At 45.0% G+C, this 23,081-nt stretch overlaps 2 protein-coding genes and 1 pseudogene across 2 annotated transcripts; all 3 read left to right on the forward strand.

Annotated features, from left to right (window-relative positions):
• Window positions 1-457: 457 nt before the first annotated feature.
• Window positions 458-3,068, forward strand: LOC147428684 (pentatricopeptide repeat-containing protein At3g09040, mitochondrial-like). Its single transcript, XM_086496546.1, has one exon. It carries the CDS (start codon window positions 649-651, stop codon window positions 3,064-3,066), a length of 2,418 nt encoding a protein of 805 aa, XP_086352672.1. The 5' UTR covers window positions 458-648; the 3' UTR covers window positions 3,067-3,068.
• Window positions 3,069-4,132: 1,064 nt separating this feature from the next.
• LOC147428685 (pentatricopeptide repeat-containing protein At1g50270-like) lies at window positions 4,133-4,856 on the forward strand. Its single transcript, XM_086496547.1, has one exon. It carries the CDS (start codon window positions 4,133-4,135, stop codon window positions 4,853-4,855), a length of 723 nt encoding a protein of 240 aa, XP_086352673.1. The 3' UTR covers window position 4,856.
• Window positions 4,857-22,142: 17,286 nt separating this feature from the next.
• LOC147428686 (COP9 signalosome complex subunit 5 pseudogene) lies at window positions 22,143-22,821 on the forward strand (annotated as a pseudogene).
• Window positions 22,822-23,081: the final 260 nt, after the last annotated feature.

Raw genomic sequence — 23,081 nt, forward strand, 5'->3', positions numbered from 1 at the left:
TATAGCTCGGTTTGTACCACTGTGCTTAGTAGCATTATCAACCCAAGCCGTCACCTCAAACATGTTGCTGAGTACAATGATGTTTATGGACCCTCATCTTTAGACACCTCACTAACAAGCCCAATTTGTACTAATGATCTTGGTAGCATTATCAACCTATCTTAATTATCAATTAGGAGTACCTTGCACACACTCCTACTATATCTTGCTTAGAAGAGAGCTTACAAGAAAGGAGACGTAAGCAAGTAAATTAGAACAACAATCGATCAAATCTTAATAAGGCAAGGCTTTCACCTCGGAGGGAAGGATCGTGATACAATAATTGAGTCCATGCTTCTTTCAATGTAGCAACATGCGGGTCACACACTACTAGACATTAGGTAGCCCTTAAGATCATTAGCTTGAGGTATACTACATGTTCACTCACGATGTGTTCATCGGCAATGTTTCTCAAAACATTAGAGAATACTTTGTTCTAACAATTTTGAGTGCCTTATTGGTCGAAGTCCCGATTGACATCATGTCACGTACGAATCGATCAGTCACCAGTGCCACGGTTTAATAACCTCGATTCGTTATGTCTCCAAGCACCTTTCGAGTTCTCAGAGGACCGCCAATTAAGCAGGAATATAAGCTACACAAACAAACATGGAGAGGAAGAGAATTTGTCTTTGTTTTGTGAGCTCACTTAAAGACTGTGCTAAGAAGAAGGATTTGTACCAAGGCACTCGGATACATGCTGATATTCGCGATAGTGGGTTACTTGAAAATAACACATACTTAGGAAACACGTTAGTCAGTATGTATGTCAAGTGCGGTGCACTTCTCAGAGCTCAACAAGTCGTTGACGAGCTTCCTGTCCGGGATGTCATCTCTTGGAACGCACTGATTGCGGGATATGCCCAACACGGGCAGGGCCAGGAAGCTATGAGCTGTTTTGAGCGGATGAGAAGCGAGGGCATCTCTCCAAATGGAATCACATACGCTTGCATCTTGAAGGCATGTGGCACTATGCAAGATGTTGATATGGGCAAAAGAATTCACGATGATATTGTTAGTCAGGGGTTGTTGAAAAAAGACATCGTGCTTGGGACTGCCTTGGTTGACATGTATGCCAAATGTGGTTTACTTCAGAAAGCACAAAAAGTTCTTGGGGAACTTCCTGTGCGGGATGTTGTCTCTTGGAGTGCATTGATTGCGGGATTTGTACTACAGGAGCAGGGCCAGGAAGCTTTGGGTTGTTTTCAGCGGATGCAAAGTGAGGGCATCTCTCCAAATGCAATCACGTATGCTTGCATCTTGAAGGCATGTGGCATTACGCAAGACGCCAATATGGGAAAAAGAATTCACAATGAGATTGTTAGTCAGGGGCTGTTGAAAGAAAATATGGTGCTTGGCAATGCCTTGGTCGACATGTATGCCAAATGTGGTGTACTTCAGAAATCGCAACAAGTGCTTGAGGAGCTTCCTGTGCGGGATGTCTTCTCTTGGAGTGCATTAATTGCAGGGTTTGTCGAACAGGGGGAGGGCCAAGAAGCTTTGGCCTGGTTTCAGCGAATGCGAAGTGAGGGCATCTCTCCAGATGCAATCACCTATGCTTGCATCTTGAAGGCATGTGGCATTACTCAAGACGCTGATATGGGCAAAAACATTCACGATAATATTGTTAGCCAGGGGCTGTTGAAGAAAAATGTCGTGCTCGGCACTGCCTTGGTTGACATGTATGCCAAATGTGGTCTGCTTTATAAAGCACAAAAAATGCTTGAGGAGCTTCCTGTCCGGGATGTCGTCTCTTGGAACACACTGATTGTGGGATATGCGCGACATGGGCAGGGCCAGGAAGCTCTGAGCTGTTTTCAGCGGATGCGAAGTGAGCGCATCTCTCCAGATGCAATCAGCTACACTTGTGCTTTGAAGGCATGTGGCACTACGCAAGACGCTGATATGGGCGAAAGAATTCACGATGATATTATTAGTCAGGGGTGGTTGAAAAAAGATATCATGCTTGGCACTGCCTTGGTCAACATGTATGCCAAATGTGGTGTACTTCAGAAAGCACAAAAAGTGCTTGAGGAGCTTCCTGTCCGGGATGTCGTCTCTTGGAACGCACTCATTGCGGAATATGCCCGAAACGGGCAGGGCCAGGAAGCTCTGAATTGTTTTCAGAGGATGCGAAGCAAGGGCGTCCCTTCAGATGCAATCACTTACATTTGCATCTTGAAGGCATGTGGCCTCACAGAAGATGCTGATATGGGCGAAAGAATACACAATGATATTGTTAGTCAGGGGCTGTTGAAAAGAAATGTCGTGCTCGGTACTGCCTTGGTTGACATGTATGCCAAATGTGGTGTACTTCAGAAAGCACAAAAAGTGCTTGATGAGCTTCCTGTCCGGAATGTCGTCTCTTGGAGTGCATTGATTGTAGGATATGTCGAGCAGGGGCAGGGCCAGGAAGCTCTGGGCTGTTTTCAACGGATGCGAAGCGAGCACATCGCTCCAAATGAAATCACGTATGCTTGCCTCTTGAAGGCATGTGGGATTACGAAAGATGCTGATGTGGGCAGAATAATTCACAATGATATTCTAAGTCAGGGGCTGTTGAAAAAAGACGTCGTGCTTGGCACTGCTTTAGTCGACATGTATTTCCAACAGGGGCAGGCCCAGGAAGCTCTGGGCTGTTTTCAGCAGATGCGAAACGAGGGCATCTGTCCAGATGCAGTCACCTATGCTTGCATCTTGAAGGCATGTGGCATTACACACGACGCTGATATGGGCAAAAAAATTCACGATGATATTGCTAGTCAGGGGCTTTTGAAAAAAGAGGAGGTGGTTGGCAATGCTTTGGTTGACATGTATGCCAAATGTGGTTTATTTCAGAAAGCACAAAACGTGCTTGATGAGCTTCCTGTCCGGAATGTCGTCTCTTGGAATGCCCTGATTACAGGATATGCCGAACAGGGGCAGGACCAGGAAGCTCTGGGCTGCTTTCAGCGTATGCGAAGTGAGGGTGTCTCTCCAGATAGAATCACCTACGCTTACATCTTGAAGGCTATGCTTGCATCTTGAAGAAATGGGTAGCTTGTGCAGAAAATGAAAATGGAGAAGCACCTTGCACAACACATGTGCCAGATCTCTTTCTCCATGAGCGAGGAAAGTGCTGTTTGGGAAGATTGATGAAATAAAAGCACAAAACGTGCTTGATGAGCTTCCTGTCCGGAATGTCTTCTCTTGGAATGCCCTGATTACAGGATATACCGAACAGGGGCCGGACCAGGAAGCTCTGGGCTGCTTTCAGCGTATGCGAAGTGAGGGCGTCTCTCCAGATAGAATCACCTACGCTTACATTTTGAAGGCTATGCTTGCATCTTGAAGGCATGGGTAGCTTGTCAGAAAATGAAAATGGAGAGAGAAGCACCTTGCACAACATATGTGCCAGATCTCTTTCTCCATGAGCGAGGAAAGTGCTGTTTGGGAAGATTGATGAGATTACCTATTGGAGCGTGGTATAGTCATCGTTGTGTTTGCATCAGGAGACCACACTTCTTCGTCTATGGAGCCTCCCCTCTCTTTCAGTGATGGGCTCATTGTTTTGGTCCATTGGTAGGAGAATCTTGATGTAGCTGGCTTTGAGGACAGCTGGATGTTGGTTCCTAGACCTAAAAAGATTGAAGAGGAAGGTGATTGGTACTGCTAGATCTACCAGATGAAGTACAAGGCGGATGGTACCCTTGACAAGTACAAAGCTCTGTTGGTAGCTCAAGGGCTATGCACAACACCCTGTAATTGACTTTGACATGACCTCTCTAGGATGACTTTGACATGACCTCTCTAGAGCTTCCTGGTCCTGCTGTAGTGGGTTATTTGAAAATAACACGTACTTACTATCATTGCGGGTTATGCCCAACAGGGGCAGGGCCAGGATGCTTTGGGCTGTTTTCAGCAGATGCAAAGAGAGGGCATCTCTTTGAGGAGCTTCCTGTCCCGAATGTCGTCTCTTGGAATGCACTTATTGCGGGATATGCCCTACAGAAGCAGGGCCAGGAAGCTCTTGGCTGTTTGAGAGAGAGATTTGTACCAACGCAGCAGGATACATGCTGATATTTGCGATAGTGGGTTAATTGAAAATAACAGTATGTATGTCAAGTGTGGTGCACTTGTCCAAGCGCAGCAAGTCCCCTTGACGAGCTTCACGTCCAGATGTTGTCTCTTGGAGTGCATCGATTTTGGGATATGCTCCAGCAGGGGAAGGTCAGGAAGCTCTGGGCTGTTTTCAGCAGATGCAAAGAGAGGGCATCTCTCCAAATCCAATCACCTACACGTGCAATCTGGCATCATGCAAGATGTTAATATGGGCAAAAGAGTTCATGATGATATTGTTAGCCAGGGACTATTGACAGAAAACGTCGTGCTTGGCACTGCCTTAGTAGTCATGTATTGCAAATGTGGTGTATTTCATAAAGCACAAAAAGTGCTTGAGGAGCTTCTTGTCTGGAATGTCGTCTCTTGGAATGTACTGATCACCGGATATGCCCAACAGAGGCAGGGCCAGGAAGCTCTGGGCTGTTTTCAGCAGATGCAAAGAGAGGGCATCTCTCCAAATGTATTCACCTACACGTGCATCTTGAAGGCATGTGGCATTACGCAAGATGCTGATATGGGCAAAAGAATTCACGATGATATTGTTAGCCAGGGGCTGTTGACAGAAAACCTCGTGCTTGGCACTACCTTGGTCGATATGTATGCCAAATGTGATGTACTTCATAAAGCACTAACAGTATGTATGTCAAGTGTGGTGTACTTATCTGAGCACAACAAGTCCTTGACGAGTGGAATGTTGTCTCTTGGAGTGCATTGATTTTGGGATATGCTGCAGTAGGGGCAGGGCCAGGAAGCTCTGTTTGAGAGAGAGATTTGTACCAAACAGGATACATGCTGATATTCACGATAATGGGTTAATTGAAAATAACAGTGTGTATGTTTAGTGTGGTGTACTTGTCCGAGCGCAACAAGTCCTTGACAAGCTTCGTGTCCAGAATGTTGTCTCTTGGAGTGTATTTATTTTGGGATATGCTCTAGCAGGGGCAGGGCCAGGAAGCTCTGGGCTGTTTTCAACAGATGCAAAGAGAGGGCATCTCTCCAAATGCAATCACCTACACGTGCTTCTTGAAGCCTTTTGGCATCATGCAAGATGTTGGTATGGGCAGAAGAGTTCATGATGATATTGTTAGCCAGGAACTATTGACAGAAAACGTCGTGCTCGGCACTGCTTGGTTGACATGTATGCCAAATGTGGTGTACTTCATAAAGAACAAAAAGTGCTTGAGGAGCTTCCTGTCCGGTATGCCCTCTCTTGGAATGCACAGATCGTGGGATATGCCCAACAAAGGCAGGGCCAGGAAGCTCTGGGCTGTTTTCAGCAGATGCAAAGAGAGGGCATCTCTCCAACTGCAATCACCTACATGTGCATCTTGAAGGAGTGTGGCATTATGCAAGATGCTGATATGGGCAAAAGAATTCACAATGATATTGTTAGCCAGAGGCTGTTGACAGAAAACCTCCTGCTTGGCACTGCCTTGGTTGACATGTATGCCAAATGTGGTGTACTTCATAAAGCACAAAAAGCGCTTGAGGTGCTTCTTGTCAGGAAAGTTGTCTCTTGGAATGCACTGATTGCGGCATATGCCCAACAGAGGTAGGGCCAGGGCCAGGAAGCTCTGGGCTGTTTGAGAGAGAGGTTTGTACCAAGGCAGCAGGATACGTGCTGATATTTGCGATAGTGGGTTAATTGAAAATAACAGTATGTATGTTAAGTGTGGGTACTTGTCCGAGCGCAACAAGTCCTTGACGAGCTTCATGTCTGGAATGTTGTCTCTTGGAGTGCATTGATTTTGGGATATGCACAGCAGGGCCAGGGCCAGGAAGCTGTGGGCTGTTTGCAACGGATGCAAAGAGAGGGCATCTCTCCAAATGCAATCACCAAGGAGGATGTGGCTCTACATGTGAGGGTAACCGGCCTCAAGGACATAAAAAATGTGGAAAAAGAGGTCACAAGCTTCACATTTATGATGGGGATGGACAAGCCTTCACACACAAAGGCATGGAGAGGGCAAGAAGAGTGATGGCCCGTGAGAATCTTCAAAAGGGAGAGCTCTCATACTACGCTTCCCCTCCTTGGAAGAGAAGAAGGAATTCTTGAGAAAGAGGTCTACTCTCAAGAAGATAGGTATTTTCCTCGGCGATGATCTCACTCTCTCACAGCTCTGTGCTTTCTGAAGTGCATTACATATCGACTAAGGTAGTGCCAATCTTTTTTCAACAGCCTCTGACTAATAATATAATTGTGAATTTTTGTGACTATATCAGCATCTTGCGTAGAGCCACATGCCTTCAAGATGCATGCATAGGTGATTGCATCTGGAGGGAGGCCCTTTGTTAGGTGCAGCGGAATGAATGTTTGAACTTTGCTCAAGATGAGTGCTCCGAACTGTGCTCAAGGTTCCTTTTGTTCTTATGGAAGGGAGAGCCTTCCGTTCTTAATGAGTGAGTGCAATGATCATAAACAAAGTGAAAGGACATTGTGCGTGCAAGTGTATGAGACTGAGAGAAGAGAATATGACACCAGAGACGTTGTAAAACCCTCCTCCGAAGGTCCCACTCTCGTCGGCGAGAGTGGTCTACTATTGATTGCACAAACTAGTACAAACTGAATGCATGTGATTGATGCAAGTTTAGGCTATGTCAGTGATGATGACGATGATGGCGAGACCGACGTAAGGGCTGAAATCTGCAATCTTTCATCTGCTGTCCAAAAACGCTATGGATTGAAAACTGCTACAAATCCAAAAACGTTGGTTTTGGGGCTGATTCTGCTGATCTTTGTCGCTAAAATTCTGCAGGTCTTAGGGCTGAAAATTGATGTTCTTTAGGGCTGAAACTGCAGGTCTTTTAGGGCTGAATCTGCTGGTCTTCATTGCTGAAAATCGCGAAGGCTGAAATCTGTCCAAAAACGCTGCTGTAGCAAAAATGCTAGGCCCGGGAATCTGCTGTTGCCGATGGGTTGCTGATGCAAAACGCTAGGGCAGGGACTGGATGGCGATGACCTCCTGCTGAAAACGCTAGGCTGAAGCTGATGAGGGCGATGACCACCTGACGCAAAACGCTAGGGATGGGATCTTGCTTGGAGGGAAAACCACCAAGGTTCTTGCTTGAGAAGTTGCCTGTTGAGCTTGGTTCCTGTTGCCTCTTCTGCCATTTAGTGCTAGTTTAGGTTTGCTTATATACAAACTTACTCAATTTGCCCTACCTACTTTCCAACAAAAGTCACTTAAAATAATAAGCGAAAAATGTCAAAAATAGGTAAAATAGGCTAAATGCACTGGAAAATTCCCCTGAAGGATTTTGATGGATTCTGATGGGAATGTTTATGATCATGCTGTGTGCAACTAGAGGATATGCATCTACACTAAGTGATTGGGCATAAATGGTCTACGAATAGATTCACAAAAGTGTCAGATCACTTCTAATCTAGACTTACTGGACTGATTGAACCCTGATCACGCTGTAGCTTGTCCACGGGCACATAGGGTTGGATGCGTCGCGTGATATCCCCTCCTTTTCAAAGTGAGGTACTGGTACCGAATTGTATGGCGTCGAGGGAGATCGCCAATAGCATCCGGAATCTTGGAAGGGACTCTTCGTCGGCCCACTCTGATGTGTGGGTCGTGTGGTACTTGAACTTCATAAAGGTCTGCAACGCTTGCTTCTTTGGGCCGCGTCGAAAGCGACAAAGTCTTCTGAGGCTCCTTCGATGCTTCAACTTCGTTGAGAGTCAAGCTTCTTTCTTCTTCAAGAATCTCCATAGCTGAAAATTCCTGAAACCACTTCCAACACAAAAACATGAACATACCCATTCCATGTAAAGTGAGTGGAAAAAATCTTGTTGTCTGAATAGACTGTGCATGCAATGTAGATGAACAAAGAGACGGAGTGCCAAACCGTTTACCACACACACACACAAACAATGAGATCGAATCTTTTTCTTTTGATCTAGATCAAGCAACTGTGGCAAAACACAATGGAATTGCCTATGCTTGATGCTCATACTTTCATGTGCTCTTTCTACCACTGTGTCATGCCAAGGAAGAGACATGGAATGTGACGTCCTTGAATGCATACTTTTCAGCTTTTCATGAACAATCTGCATACATTTGTGCTTATTCATGAGTGAAACGTGCTCAACGTACAATATGTCATGCCTAGGAAAAGGGATCACATAAAGACGCTGACTAAAATATAGGAAACGATCACGAATGAAACACTCGAACAATACGTACGTATCAATCATGCGAACACATAATACTTCCTGGGGGGGTTCTTTGAACCTAGGCTCGAGAGCCAAGATTGGTTCTTCCTGAGGGGGTTCTTTGGACCTAGGCTCGAGAGCCAAGATCGATTCTTTGTGATTGATCTAATCTGCAACGAGGTTAACTTCGCTAGAAAAAGCATCAACTAACTCATCATCCTTGTGAACAATCACGTCATCTTCATGCAAATCATTATGCTTGTGAGAAATCACATCTTGATCATACAAATCATCATGGTCATCCTTATCATCCAAATCATCATGCTTATCATTATCATTCAATTCATCATGCCTCTCATAATCATACAAATCCTGTGTGTCATGCTTTGGAGAAGAAGAGACTGAGAGAGTCTCCTTCTCCTGAATCCGTTCAATCTTGTCCTGCACATTAGCAATGAGAGAGAGAGAATGAACAACTTCCTCTCCATGAATGACAATGGGAGTCTCACTTTTGGCATTGAGAGTGAAAGTGTTAGCCTCCCAATCAATGAGAGGGTTAAGATCACGAAACCATCCAATGCCCAAAATCATATCGTATCTTGAGAGAGGAAAGACAAAAAATCTTCTACGGAAAGTAGCTTGTTGAATTGAAAACAACACACCAAGACACTCTTGCGTGATGAGAGAGTCCATACCGGGAACAAAGCCAGAGACCTTGAGCGGAGAATACTGACTAACCTCTACGCAGGCTCTCTCAACAAGAGAGAGACTAATCACATCATGCATACTACCTGGGTCAAACAATATTACAAAACGTTGTCCCGACATATGACCTTAACATTTAATTAGAGAATCATCAGTGGGAGAGTCAAGAAAAACTTGGGGCACACTCGTGTTATTAGTAATTGCATTGACAGAGGAAGTGGGTTCTGTGGATTCTTTAGATTCATTCGTTTCAAGCTTAGGACATGTTCTTTTTATGTGACCCTTAATGTGACAATGAAACAATGACCTTCTTTAGAATAAGTGCTTTGGTCTTCCGACGTGATGTATCCTTCTACAATTCCTTGTGCTACCTTTTTATATGGAGTAAGCTTAGGTTTAGCAATTGTGTTAGCCTTACCCTTAGGTTCATTGGAAGAATTCTTTTCTGAGAGACTGATGGAAGATTGGTTAGAAGAGTTACCGTTCTTACCAGTCTTACCATTCTTACCGTTCTGAGAAGTCTGAGAGGTACTTGTGGAAGTCTTGTTCTCCTTAGGCTTTCCCTTGTTGTGCTTCATCTCCTGTGCGAGAGCAATCGCTACCGCCTTGTTGAGATCGATTGGATCGAGCACCTTGACATCGTACTTGATAAACTCGTCCAATCCATAAAGGAATGCCTCTTTGCGTTCATCATCCGACTTGCGTAATTGGGTACCTAGCTACAAAACACGATTAGAAAAAGACATAACCGGCATACCATTTTTCTTGAGAGTGCGCCAATCTTCCTTCAATCGTGCGAGGTACTGAGGTGGCATAAACCGCGCCTTGAGCTTGTCTTGGAAATCAGCCCAATTGAAGGAAAGAGACGTGAATTCGTCGGCTTCCTCTAGATGCGCGGCTAACTGTACCTCTTGCTATGCGTGGTACCAATTGATAGCATCACCGGCAAGGTACATAGCTGCTGTCAAAACCTTGCTATTCCCTGTCTTCTTAGTTGTCGCAAAATAGGCATTAAATTGATGCAACCAAGAATGAATAACCGTAGCATCCATCTTACCATCATACTTACTGAAAGTACTTCTCTGTGACTAGATTGTTAGAATCCGCCTCGTGGCTTGCGCCACTTGAGGAACTCCCACGATCTTTGGCTGGTTCGGACTTCGAGGCAAGTACTTATCGAACCAATTCTTGAGTGCGTAGTTCTCTTTGAGCCTCCCGATCGGCCTCCAAGGCCGCTCGTCTTGCTTCATCTTCCTGTTGTCTTTGTCCTTTTCTTTCTTCTCGTTCATCGCGCTCGCGTTCCAAAGCAATGGGATTCGCTTCTTATTGTATGGCAATTCCATTTCTTTCTTCGCGCACGTGATTCGCTTCTTGTTGTTGGGCCATCATGTCCAACATCGACTTGACCATCGCCTCCATGGAAGTTGGTACAACTCGTGGCGTAGATGGCGAAGGGGGAGGGTCGGAAAAATCTCTTGATGGGGAAAATTCTTTGTCGCCTCTCTCATACTCATCACCTGTATGCGAAGTATCCATTCCGCTTCGGGTGATGACCATGCACTATGACCTTTGGTGCTTAAGTCCACGAAGAACTTGGGCTCTTGAGGGTCTTGGGTTCTTGGTTCTTGAGGGTCTTGAGGTTCTTGAGGTTTTCTTTCGCTTGCAATCTGTGTTTGAGAAGGATCTTCTCTTCATCCGAGTTCTACTCTTTTCCGCGGGCGCACCCCTTGGCGGCCTTGCGCTCACACCAAGGTTTCTTTTTCCCACCTCACGTCGTTTGGCCGGTCGCTAAGTGCACGGTCCGCTCTCAATGAGTGAAAAGAGACACAAGGGGAGGCTGAACAAGCCCTTCTTTCCTTGGATTCCTGTCACTCTTCAAAAACACGATTAGGAATCGACATGCCCAAGCGAACTTGGGTTCGTGCGACCGCAACAAGCAAAAAAAATTCTTGTGATCCTTGTGGTTCTTTCCTTGAGTGATACAGAACATTGCCAAAGCTCTGATACCAATGTTAGGTGCAACAGAATGAATGTTTGAACTTTGCTCAAGATGAGTGCTCCGAACTGTGCTCAAGGTTCCTTTTGTTCTTATGGAAGGGAGAGCCTTCTGTTCTTAATGAGTGAGTGCAATGATCATAAACAAAGTGAAAGGACATTGTGCGTGCAAGTGTATGAGACTGAGAGATAGAGAGAGAAGAGAATACGACACCAGAGACGTTGTAAAACCCTCCTCCGAAGGCCCCACTCTCGTCGGCGAGAGTAGTCTACTATTGATTGCACAAACTCGTACAAACTGAATGCATGTGACTGATGCAAGTCTAGGCTATGTCGGTGATGACGACAATGATGGCGAGACCGACCTAAGGGTTGAAATCTGCAATCTTTTATCTGCTGTCCAAAAACGCTATGGGCCGAAATTTGCTACAAATCCAAAAACGCTGGTTTTGGGGTTGATTCTGTTGATCTTTGTCGCTGAAATTCTGCAGGTCTTAGGGCTGAAAACTGATGTTCTTTAGGGCTGAAACTGCAGGTCTTTTAGGGCTGAATCTGCTCGTCTTCATTGCTGAAAATCGCCAAGGCTGAAATCTGTCCGAAAACGCTGTTGTAGCAAAAATGCTAGGCCTGGGAATCTGTTGTTGCCGATGGGTTGCTGATGCAAAAGGCTAGGGCAAGGACTGGATGGTGATGACCTCCTGCTGAAAACGCTAGGCTGAAGCTGACGAGGGTGATGACCACCTGATGCAAAACGCTAGGGATAGGATCTTGCTTGGAGGGAAAACCACCAAGGTTCTTGCTTGAGAAGTTGCCTATTGAGCTTGGCTCTTGTTGCCTCTTCCGCCATTTAGTGCTAGATTTATGTTTGCTTATATACAATTTGCCCTACCTACTTTCCAACAAAAGTCACTTAAAAATAATAAGTGAAAAATGTCAAAAATAGGTAAAATAGGCTAAATGCACTGGAAAATTCCCCTGAAGGATTCTGATGGGAATGCTTATGATCATGCTGTGTGCAACCAGAGGATAGGCATCTACACTAAGTGATTGGGTATGCATGGTCTACGAATAGACTCACAAAAGTGTCAGATCACTTCTAATATGGACTGAGTAGACTGACTGAACCCTGATCACGCTGTAGCTTGTCCACGGACACATAGGGTTGGATGTGTCACGTGACACCCTTGCTTCGCATTTGCTAAAAACTGTCTGGCCCTGTGTAACAGACTTGGACACTCCAAGTCAAGAATCAATCACGGCAGCACCAAATAACCACTTCAAACAATTCACAGATCACAATAGATTTGCACTAGCCCGGCGGAGTTCCGTGCCTAGAGATATTGGCCCCAAAGATTGGCGCCTCTTTCAGTATTTCTTTTTGTATTAATCAATCATCTAAGTACAAGAGAGCGGTTAGGGTTTCACTCTCAGACTCTGCGTCCAGATGCTCTAAGAAGTGAGGCCCTTACCACTAATTTAAAGATTACAAGGGATGCCCAAAAGCAGAGCCCCAAAAACTTGAAAGCAAAAGCAGATTCTCTCTCTCTCTCTCTCTCAATGAGAGTCAGTAAAAAGCAAGTTCTCTTTTTCTCTCTCTTTCTCCCAAATCATAGCAAAAAGCTAAGATTTGCGTTGCTCAAAATTTCTAAATTTTTTTTTCAGCCTCCGCGATTTTCAAAAATTAGGGTTTTTGGCAAAAATTAGGGTTTTGGCAAAAATTAGGGTTTCTACTGTCCGTAGCCACGTCATCACTTTGTGACATACCCCCCTCTTGAAAGCATTGTAATCGACCGCGATTACGCCTGCAAAACCGACAAAAGCCATATATTGTCTTAGCAGACACTGACTGCTAGTACCTACGTACTAGGAACACACTTCTAGCGCATGTACAAAATCGACAGTCACATCACACGACATCACAGGACATCACTAGACATCACAGGACATCACATGACATTCAACATTCATTCGGATCTTAGACCATGATTTATCGGCAAGGTAGCTAGCAATCACATCTAGGTCCAGTTGGGACCTCATCGATGTCCGATTGACTAACCCCTATTGCAACCATGTCTATTCGAGATCAATTAGACCAAAATGCTGCAGTCATTTCGTCTATCAGTTCCTGCACTCAAAAGAAGTCAAGAACAAATCAGTATCATTATCAGGAATTCTATTTCATAAAGTCATCCATCAGATTACTGTCAGCTATCAGTATCCCTGAAGCTCAAAGAGACATTAGTGACTTTAGTATCAAAATCGAGACATCTGTTGACAAAGGAGCGGAGTAACTCCCCTCTTGTGCATCCCACTGCACCAGATCTTCGGCCAAGTTGAATTTCTGGGTTCCGTTTGGAGTAGACTATGCTAAACCAAAACATCGAGGTAAAGTTCCACAATCCGAGGAGTATCTGCTAGGTCCTCCTCCTCCATCCACTTCGCATCAAATGTAGGAAAGTTCTTGAACTAAACCAAGAACCGCCTTCGGACTTTACCTTTCTTCGTATCGTTATGTGCCAAAATATGTTCAGGAACAAGGATCTCCTCGTTTTCTTCCACTTCGGGTTGCTGATCAGGCTCCACATCATCAGGCACATCACCCTTAAGAGGTTTCAAGAGACTCACATGCAATGCATTGTGAATCCTCCAAGTATCTGGCAGTTTCAATCGGAAGGAGACATCATTTATCTTGTCAGTGATCTGGAAAGGTCCGTAGTATCGCATACTAAGCTTTGGAAAAAGCCTCTCCTTTCCCTTTTTCTTTCGTAGGCGTGCCTTCTCAAAACGTAAGAGCACCCAATCATCCTCCTTCAATTTCAAGTCGCGACGATGGCGATCTGCTGCCTTTTTCTGTCATTCTTGAGACTCCTGCAAAGTCTCGCGAACCTTGGCAAAAGCCGTATCCAAATCTCGCGAATATTCATCCGCTTCAAATATCTAATCTTTCGTGCTCAGGAAGAATGGAACCTTCGCAGCACTTTCAACAATCTCAAATGGCGTCTTCCCCGTCGATCAGTGTATCTTGTTATTGTAGGCAAATTTCACCAAAGGTAAGTTCTTTTCCCATTGAGTCTTCTGATCCGAGATACAAGACTTCAATAAATCTAAAACCACTGAATTGGCAATCTTAGATTGCCCATCAGTCTGCGGAACGATGACGAGAATTGCAACCGCGTGCCAATGTTCTCCCAAATTGCCTTCCAAAACAAACTCATAAATCTGGGGTCTCTGTTGGAGACAATCGTCCCAGACGTGCCATGTAATCGGAAAATCATCGTGATCTTTCTGTGTTCTCGGGAGATCAAAAATGAAATCCATTTCAATACTTTTCCAGGGGCGGGTGGGTATGGGTAAAGGCTTTAACAATCCCTTGCCTTATGCCTGTCAAAATTGACCTTTTGGCATACTGAGCAACTGCGCACAAACTCTTTCACATCCTTTTTGAGTCTCGGCCCAAAGAAGTATCTCTCTACACCTTCATGGTGGTAGCAATGCCGCGGTGACCTGTAAAAGGTGGACAGTGGCATTCAGTCATAACCTTTTCCCGCAACGGCTGTGTAACGCACAACATAGTCTTTCTCATCAAGTAGCCTTCTCGAAGGGAGTATCCAGCTACTGTCTCTCCATCCCATATCCGTGTGAAATTATCTGCAAAATCTATATCTGTGGCATACTGATTGACCATATCCTCGAAGCTCCTATGATGTATCGCGGAAATAGCCAGAACCAACGGCTTCTGAGACAAAGCATCTGTCACCACATTCTTCTGTCCTTGCACATGGACAATCTGGAAGTGAAACTGTGACAAGACGTTTGTCCACCGCATCTGCTTTTCCAAAAGCTGCTTCTGTGGCAAGAAGTAGCGCAAACTCTGATGGTCTGTAAAGTTAGTAAAATCCGCTCCGAGTAGGTAATGCCGCCACTGAGTAAGAGCATGGATAACCACCAAAAGCTCTTTCTCATAAATCTATGCTGTCATCTCCGGCCTAGAGAACAATCGGCTCTCGTAAGCAATGACATGGCCTTCTTGCATCAAGACCGCACCCAGACTACGACCACAAGCATCACAATATACTTCAAATGACTTTTGCAAGTTCTGCAGTCAATTTCTCTTTCAATGGCTGAAAGGTAGTCACCTCTATGGATCCCCACGAGAAAGGGACTCCTTTCTGTATCAAGATATGCAAAGGGGAAGCAACCTCTGCAAACTTTCGAATGAACCGTCTGTAGTACGAACACAGTCCCAAGAAGCTTTCAACTTCATGGACATTCTTCAAATCGGGCCCAAATCACGTATAGTCTCAATCTTGGCCGAATCCACTTGCACTCCTGCTGTTGAGACAAAGTGTCCCAAAAAGTGTATCTCTGAAGCAAATGATCTCTGTGTTCTACCTCATTCTTGGAGAAAACAATGATATCATCAAAGAAAGTGCCAAAAAATAGCCTGTGCTCTTGAAAAATCCTGTCCGACATCCGGTTAAATGTCGCAGGAGCATTGGTTAAACCAAAAGGCATCACCAAAAAAACTCAAATAACCCAAAAGTCGTCCGAAAAGCTGTCTTGTAGACGTCTTCCGACGCAATTCGGATCTGATGATATCCACTCTTCAAGTCAATCCTGCTAAAGCACGAGGATCCCTGTAACCTGTCAAGTATATCATCGATCCTAGGAATCGGAAATCTGTTCTTGATGGTGATTTTGTTGAGAGCTCTATAATCAATGCACATTCTCCAAGATCCGTCTTTCTTCAAATCCAACAACAGTGGAGAGCAGTACGGTGAAGTACCAGGCTGGACAAGACCCTTTTCTAAGAGGTCTTTCACTTGGTTCATAATCTTTTCGATCTGTACTCGGCTCACACGATAAGGTGGCCAGTTCGGTGACGTGCTTCCAGGTATCAGGTCAATGGTCTGATCTTCAGGCCCTCTAAAAAAGAAATCGGCATGAGTGTGGAGAAAAATCTTGGCGTTCTTTTGTTCAGGTCAAAACATAGTCAACCTTTATCCATCGTTCAGTTCTCTCCCAAAAGAATTAGTAAAGAAACGGAAGTTCATCAAGTACAATCTCTGAGCCCTTCATTTGTCAAAGGCGCTTTCTCGGCCCGATAGTCAACCACGGCGTAGTTCTGGTGGTACCAAGGGATTCCGAGTAGAACGTCACTCGCGTGCCCTGAATGCTAGGTGTAATGGCAACATCCCATCCGGGTGCCAGTCGAACTACCTCCGCCTGTGGCGTCAGTCTGTCGGGCGTAATTCCAATCGAGCCGCCAATTCCAAGTGAAAAGAAGTTGGCCTTGGCTCCTTCAAAAGAGCTTCCTGATCCTTCACTTTGCCCCAAAAAGCGGCAAAGTTTGTACTTTCATTCATTTGATTCAGTGCAAGTCCCATGCCATGTGGTACCAGTTCTGCTTTTCTATCTACCTTTTCTGCCATATTCCTCAGCTGCTCTCGAACTCTTAGGCTTGTCGTCGTTCTTATCATTCTGTTCTTTTTGTGCCTTTTTAGGGCACTTCGCGGAGATATGTCCATGTTCCCCGCATCCAAAGCACTTCCCCTCTCTAATGAAGCGAACTTTCTCCTGAGGAAGCTTGGGTCGTGCATCCTTCTTCTCTGGGTTGCTCTTTTTCCTTCTACTTTCATTCCCAGAAGTCTGTTCGGCTCGTTGTGTCATGGCCTCATCTGTTGGGTAGGTCAGACTGCCAGAGTGAATGGCAAAGCCCTGCTTCGCATGACTCATCAACTCCTAATAGAAGCTTACTTCTGTTCCAAGCAGTGATCTCAGATCTCTGTAGGTAGACCCAAGGTAAACCGCTCAATCTGTTCTTTGAACGAGATCTTCTTGAATGAAGAGGCGGGTAGAAAAGAGCTCTAGAATCTTTCACAATAAGCATTGATTGTATCTTTCTTGGTCATCCGAAGATGGTTCCAAGCAGCTCATACATCTCGTTCATATTCTTGCGTCAACCAAGAAGAAATAAAAAGCTTCTTAAATTTCAGCCATTTAACTGGCGCAGTCTTGTTTAAAAGAAGAGTGGACCACCAAGTACGAGCATTCCCCTTAAAGTAAGAGGTAGCTCTCCGAATCTTGGAGTGCTCTGAATAGCGTCCTCCCGCAAAAGCGATGTCAAACTGCTGTATAAAAGACAAAGCCTTCGAAGCATCAAAGTATCCTGAGACAGTATCAAACTTGATTGAGTGGCCACCTTCCTTAAACTCTCTGACTTTCTTGCTTTTATCTTCGAGAAAGTCATACTGGTTGGCTTTGTAAAAATTCTTCTTGTTTGCATAAAAGTTTCCGTCATCGGAATCTGAGCTATTTGTAGATGAGTCCTCAGTAGAACTGTCAGTCTCTGGGCGAGATTTAGCCTTCTTTGCCTTTCTCTTGCCCTTTCTGAAGCGTTGCTTCTTGCTTTGCTTTTTACCTTTTCTGTCTTCTTCGCTCGAATCCGAGGAGCTAGAAGAACTGTTAGAAGAAGAAGAAGAAGAAGAACTTGGTACTCCTTCAAATTGAACACGCTTCTTCTGTTTCTTTGCCTTGTCAAAAGTCGACTGACGACCCAAATAACCTGGAAAGTCAGTGATTTTCTTTTGCTTTTTGCCATGCTTTTTGGCTTTCTTCTATGCGTCAAAAAGCTGAGCAATCCGTGCATCAACCACCTCTTCTAGTTCCTTCCTTGAATATTGTTTGGGATCAAAAGGTTTCTTGAAAGCAGATTTTGGGGGTGGTGTAGTGGTTTTCTGCCACCACTGTGCATGCACTTCCTGAAAAGAAGTCTCGCTCATATATTTTGCCAATTTCGGATCCTTCGCAAAACTGAGCATCATCTTTGTTGCATCGCCGATCAATTGATGACGCTTCATCTCTCTTTGCTCCGCCTGAGTAGGCTGAGGCGGGCCATACTATTTTTCTGAATCTTTGTTGAGATCCCAGCCCGCATCTCCAGATGCAGAGGGAGTCGACTGACCCTTGCGTGAAGCCATAGGTGCCGCGGAAAAAAAATTGGGGATCGGATTCCCGTAGAAGAGAAATCGGCCGTGCTCTGATACCACTGTAATAGACTTGGACACTCCAAGTCAAGAATCAATCACGACAGCACCAAATAACCACTTCAAACAATTCACAGATCACAATAGATTTGCATTGGCCCGGCGGAGTTCCGTGCCTAGAGATATTGGCCCCAAAGACTGGCGCCCCTTTTGGTATTTCTTTTTGTATTAATCAATCATCAAAGTACAAGAGAGCGGTTAGGGTTTCACTCTCAGACTCTGCGTCCAGATGCTCTGAGAAGTGAGGCCCTCACCACTAATTTAAAGATTACAAGGGATGCCCAAAAGCAGAGCCCCAAAAGCTTGAAAGCAAAAGCAGATTCTCTCTCTCTCTCTCAATGAGAGTCAGTAAAAAGAAAGTTCTCTTTTTCTCTCTCTTTCTCCCAAATCATAGCAAAAAGCTGAGATTTGCGTCGCTCAAAATTTCCATTTTTTTTTTCCAGCCTCCGCGATTTCCAGAAATTAGGGTTTTTGGCAAAAATTAGGGTTTGCAAGAATTTTAGGGTTAGCAGAAATTAGGGTTTTTGCTGTCCGTAGCCACGTCATCACTTTGTGACACCCTGCCCCTGTGGGGCAAATCTTGCAATCACTACATTCCAGGAGTCCACGCTCCGAACAAGAAGCTCCTCAAGCACTTTTTGTGCTCTATGAAGTGCACCACATTTAGCAAACATGTCAACCAAGGCATTGCCAAGCACGACATCTTTTTTCAACAGCCCTTGACTAACAATATCAGCATGAATTGTTATGCCCATATCAGTATCTTGCGTAGAGCCGCATGCCTTCAAGATGCATGCATATGTGATTGTATCTGGAGAGAGGCCCTCGCTTTGCATTCGCTGAAAACAGCCGAGAGATTTCTGGCCCTTCTTCTGGTGCGTGTATCCTGCAATCAAATGCACTCCTCGAGACGACATTTGGGACAGGAAGCTCATCAAGCACTTTTTGTGCTTTCTGAAGTGCACCACATTTGACATATATATCGACCAAGGCATTGCCAAGCACAACAATTTTTTGCAACATCCCTTGACTAACAATATCAGACTGAATTTTTAAGCTCATATTAGCATCTTGTGTAGCGTCACATGCCTTCAAGATGCACGTGTAGGTGATTGCATCTGGAGAGAGGCCCTCACTTTGCATCCACTAAAAACAGCTTGTCCCTGCTGCTGTTGTGCGTATCCGACAATCAGTCGACGTCGTTCTGAACGGTAAGCTCCTCAAGCACTTTTTGTGCTTGGTGAAGTGCACCACCTTTGGCATACATAATATCGACCAAGGCAGTGCCACGCACGACATCTCTTTTCAAGAGCATCTTGCATAGAGCCACATGCCTCCAAGATGCACGCATAGGTGATAGCGTCTAGAGAAAGGCCCTCGCTTCACACCTGCTGAAAAAAGCCCAGAGCTTCTTGGCCGGCCCTTGTTGGGCATATCTTGCAATCAATGCGTTCCAAATGACGACATCCTGCAAAGGAGCACCACATTTGGCATACATATCGACCAAGGCATTGCCAAGAACGGCATCTCTTTTCAAGAGCATCTTGCGTAGAGCCACATGCCTTCAAGATGCACGCATATGTGATTGCATCTGGAGAGAGGCCCTCGCTTTGCATCCGCTGAAAACAGCTGAGAGATTTTTGGCACTACTACTATTGCGCGTATCCCGCAATCAATGCACTCCAAGAGACGGCATTCGGAACAGGAAGCTCCTCAGGCACGTTTTGTGCTTTCTGAAGTGCACCACATTTAGTATACATATCGACCAAGGCATTGCCAAGCACGATAATTTTTGCAACAGCCCTTGGATAACAATACTAGAGTGAATTTTTTAGGCCCATATCAACATCTTATGTAGAGCCACATGCCTTCAAGATGCACGCATAGGTAATTGCATCTGGACAGAGGCCCTCACTTTCCATCTGCTGAAAACAGCCTAGAGCTTTTTGTCCCTGCTCCTGTTGTTCCCGCAATCAGTTAACGCCGTTCCAAATAGTAAGCTCCTCAAGCACTTTTTGTGCTTTCTGAAGTGCATCACATCTGGCATTCATATCAACCAAGGTAGTGCCAAGCACGATATCTCTTTTCAAGAGCAAGATGTAGGAGTAGGTGATAGCGTCTGTAGAAAGCATAGGTGATGGCGTCTGGAGAAAGGCCCTCGCTTCATACTTGCTAAAAACAGCCCAGAGCTTCCTAGCATGGCTCTTGTCGGGCATATTCTGCAATCAGTGCGTTCCAAAAGACGACACCCCGCACAGGAGCATCACATTTGGCATTTTGGTGGATCTAATCCAAAGTCTGGGTACAAAAATAAGAATGAAGTAAGTTGAAAGACTAAAATCATCATCATCATCAGCATCATTAATGCCGAGGATGCGTGGCATTGGCCATTGTCCGATAAAGTATTGCATCGGTCGCTGAAGAGCTTCGTCAATGTTTGTCTCTGTAAATAGTCATACTGGGCGTTTCCCATGTCGTGCTAGAATAGTCCTGATCCTCTGATGCAGCCTCCGTTGATGTCGTGGTCGCCCTCGTAGACGTGGACGTCTAGCTCTTCCAAGATCAATGGGTCTGTCAGCTAATATTCCTCTGGTATAAGTAGGCTCTAAAGTCTTCTGTGAAGCATGCTCATCTAGTTGCTGAGTCCCTGCTATAAAGAAGTCAGTGATCTCCCTCTTTGAATGTCTCCCACCGCTTGATCTCCTCAAGCAACTCTCTCTGTGTCTGTGCAACTCTAGTAAAAACAACCCAAGGCATCTCTAATCCTGATATGTTATGACTCTAACCAACGACTTAAAGCCCTCTGTGAATAGGCCTCGTATCTCATAGTATACCGGACATTGACAAATGTGATGTAACTCTGTCTCTGGCTCTATATGACACAAGTGGCATATCTTGGCCTTTGCTGGTACTCTCCTAAATCTGCCAGTCTCAATCTCTAGCTGATGCGACAATGTGTGCATCTGACCAAAATAGCACATCGTATCCCATAGGATAAATGAATGTCTATATAGGCGGTTTGATACATATCCATCCTCTGTTATTTGGAGAAGATGCTCTCTATAGAAAGCCATCTTCGTGCCCAACTCATGTATCGGCTGTATCCATGTGCTCCTCGTATCTAGCTGAATCAAATCCTAATGTATGAGTTTAGTGATCTCTGTCCGCGTGAGAGACAGGGAGGGTGCATCCAAGGAGTAATGGAATGGAGGTAGTCTATCCATGCTAAAGCCATGTGACTGAAACCATGATTTCATTTGCCCATATTAGCATGCTGTGTTCCCCTGTAGTGCTAGCTCTCAGGATGACTTGATGGCTAGCCGAGCATATCTGTCTCTGGGGAAGTCCCATAAATTATGCATGAAAGATAATGATCTAGTAAGGGCCTCGACTACGAGAGGGGGGCAACTAGCTCGGCCCAAATAATCTCATGTGGCACTGAGGGCTTATGCATGAAAGATAATGATCTAGTAAGGGCCTCGACTACGAGAGGGGGGCAACTAGCTCGGCCCAAATAATCTCATGTGGCACTGAGGGCTTAGCCCAAATCATCCAAGAGATCATAGAGACTAGAGGCCTCTCCATACATCTCTATCCATCAGTGCTACCAAATTTACCATGGTGGTCCAATGAGGGTCTCCAAATCTGAACCCCGTAAAGCATAGTTGAAGCCACTAGAGTGTCAAAAAGCCATAGCTTTGTTTGAGTTTCTTGAAACTGAACCTGCGAACATATCTTCTCCAATCCTCCCAAGGTAGCATAAGCTCTTGTCAATCTAGTCTCTGCCTCTCTCCTCAATGAAAACACCGGTCCACTGAAGACTACCCCAAGATAGGTGTATCTATATACACCCATCTGTATACTCCACCGTCTCGTGGCCATAAGTAAATGTGGGTGATGACCTCCCGACCCACTGTCGTGTGGTGTTAAACACCATAACCTTGGGCAAATGTGTACAAAACATCTAAATGACGCTGCCTCCCCTCCGGGAGTGGGAGAGAGAGAGAGAGAGAGAGAGAGAGAGAGAGAGAGAGAGAGAGAGAATATTATACGAGGAACATAGCTTGTGTTTGTGCGTGTGAGAGAAGCTTGAGATGGTTGTCGCTTTCCCATCTGCGGCAGTAGCACGCCAGACTTGGGAGATCGAGAACAACATAGTGTCTTTGGAAGGAGGTGCAAAGTCAGACTCCGTGTATATTTATGATGAGGCAGGGCAAGCATTGATTCAACAACAGAAGCCATGGTTGCAAGCGCCCCACGAATTCAAGAATGTGAGAATTTCAGCCCTTGCCCTCCTCAAGATGTTCATGCATGCACATGCAGGTGGTACGATCGAGGCAATGGATATCATGCAGGGCAAGACTGAAGGTGACACTATCATCGTCATGGATGCCTTAGTTCTTCCTATTGAAGGTACCAAAACTCGTGTTAATGCTCAGGCTGATACTTTTGAATATATGGTGGAATACCCTCAGACTAACAAGAAGGTAGGGCGGCTTGAGAACGTCGTGAGCTCGTACCATTGTCACCATGGTTATAGCTGCTGGCTTTCTGGCATTAAGTAAATACACAACTGCAAAATCAGAAATACCAGGAACCTTTCCTAGCAGTTGTCATTGATCCTACACGAATGATATCTGCTGGGAAAGTTGAAATTGGAGCATTTCGCACTTTTACAGAGGTTATAAACCTCCAGATGAACAACCCTCTGAGTATCAGACCTGTGAGAACTTAGAGATTAACTTAAATGTGATTAATATCACTGTTAATTAATATGCTAATGTCAAGACATAAAAGAGTGCAAGATAGAAATAGAGCAATGACAATAGATTGCACTTGAATGGAGAAAGAACACCCTATTACAAATTAGAGCAGTTAATGGGATTTATATACAAGTTGAGGGAGTGAGGATTATCCATCACATGTGAATTATAGGTTGGTGGGAATAGACACATGTTGAGACTTACATAGGTGGAAGGGGTCCATGTGGGAATTAGGTGTAAGGAGTTTGGGAATAGAGGTAGGTGGAAAGA

This window comes from Adiantum capillus-veneris, chromosome 23 (genome assembly GCF_014529385.1).
Source record: "Adiantum capillus-veneris isolate H3 chromosome 23, ASM1452938v2, whole genome shotgun sequence".
NCBI classification, from domain to species: domain Eukaryota; kingdom Viridiplantae; phylum Streptophyta; class Polypodiopsida; order Polypodiales; family Pteridaceae; genus Adiantum; species Adiantum capillus-veneris.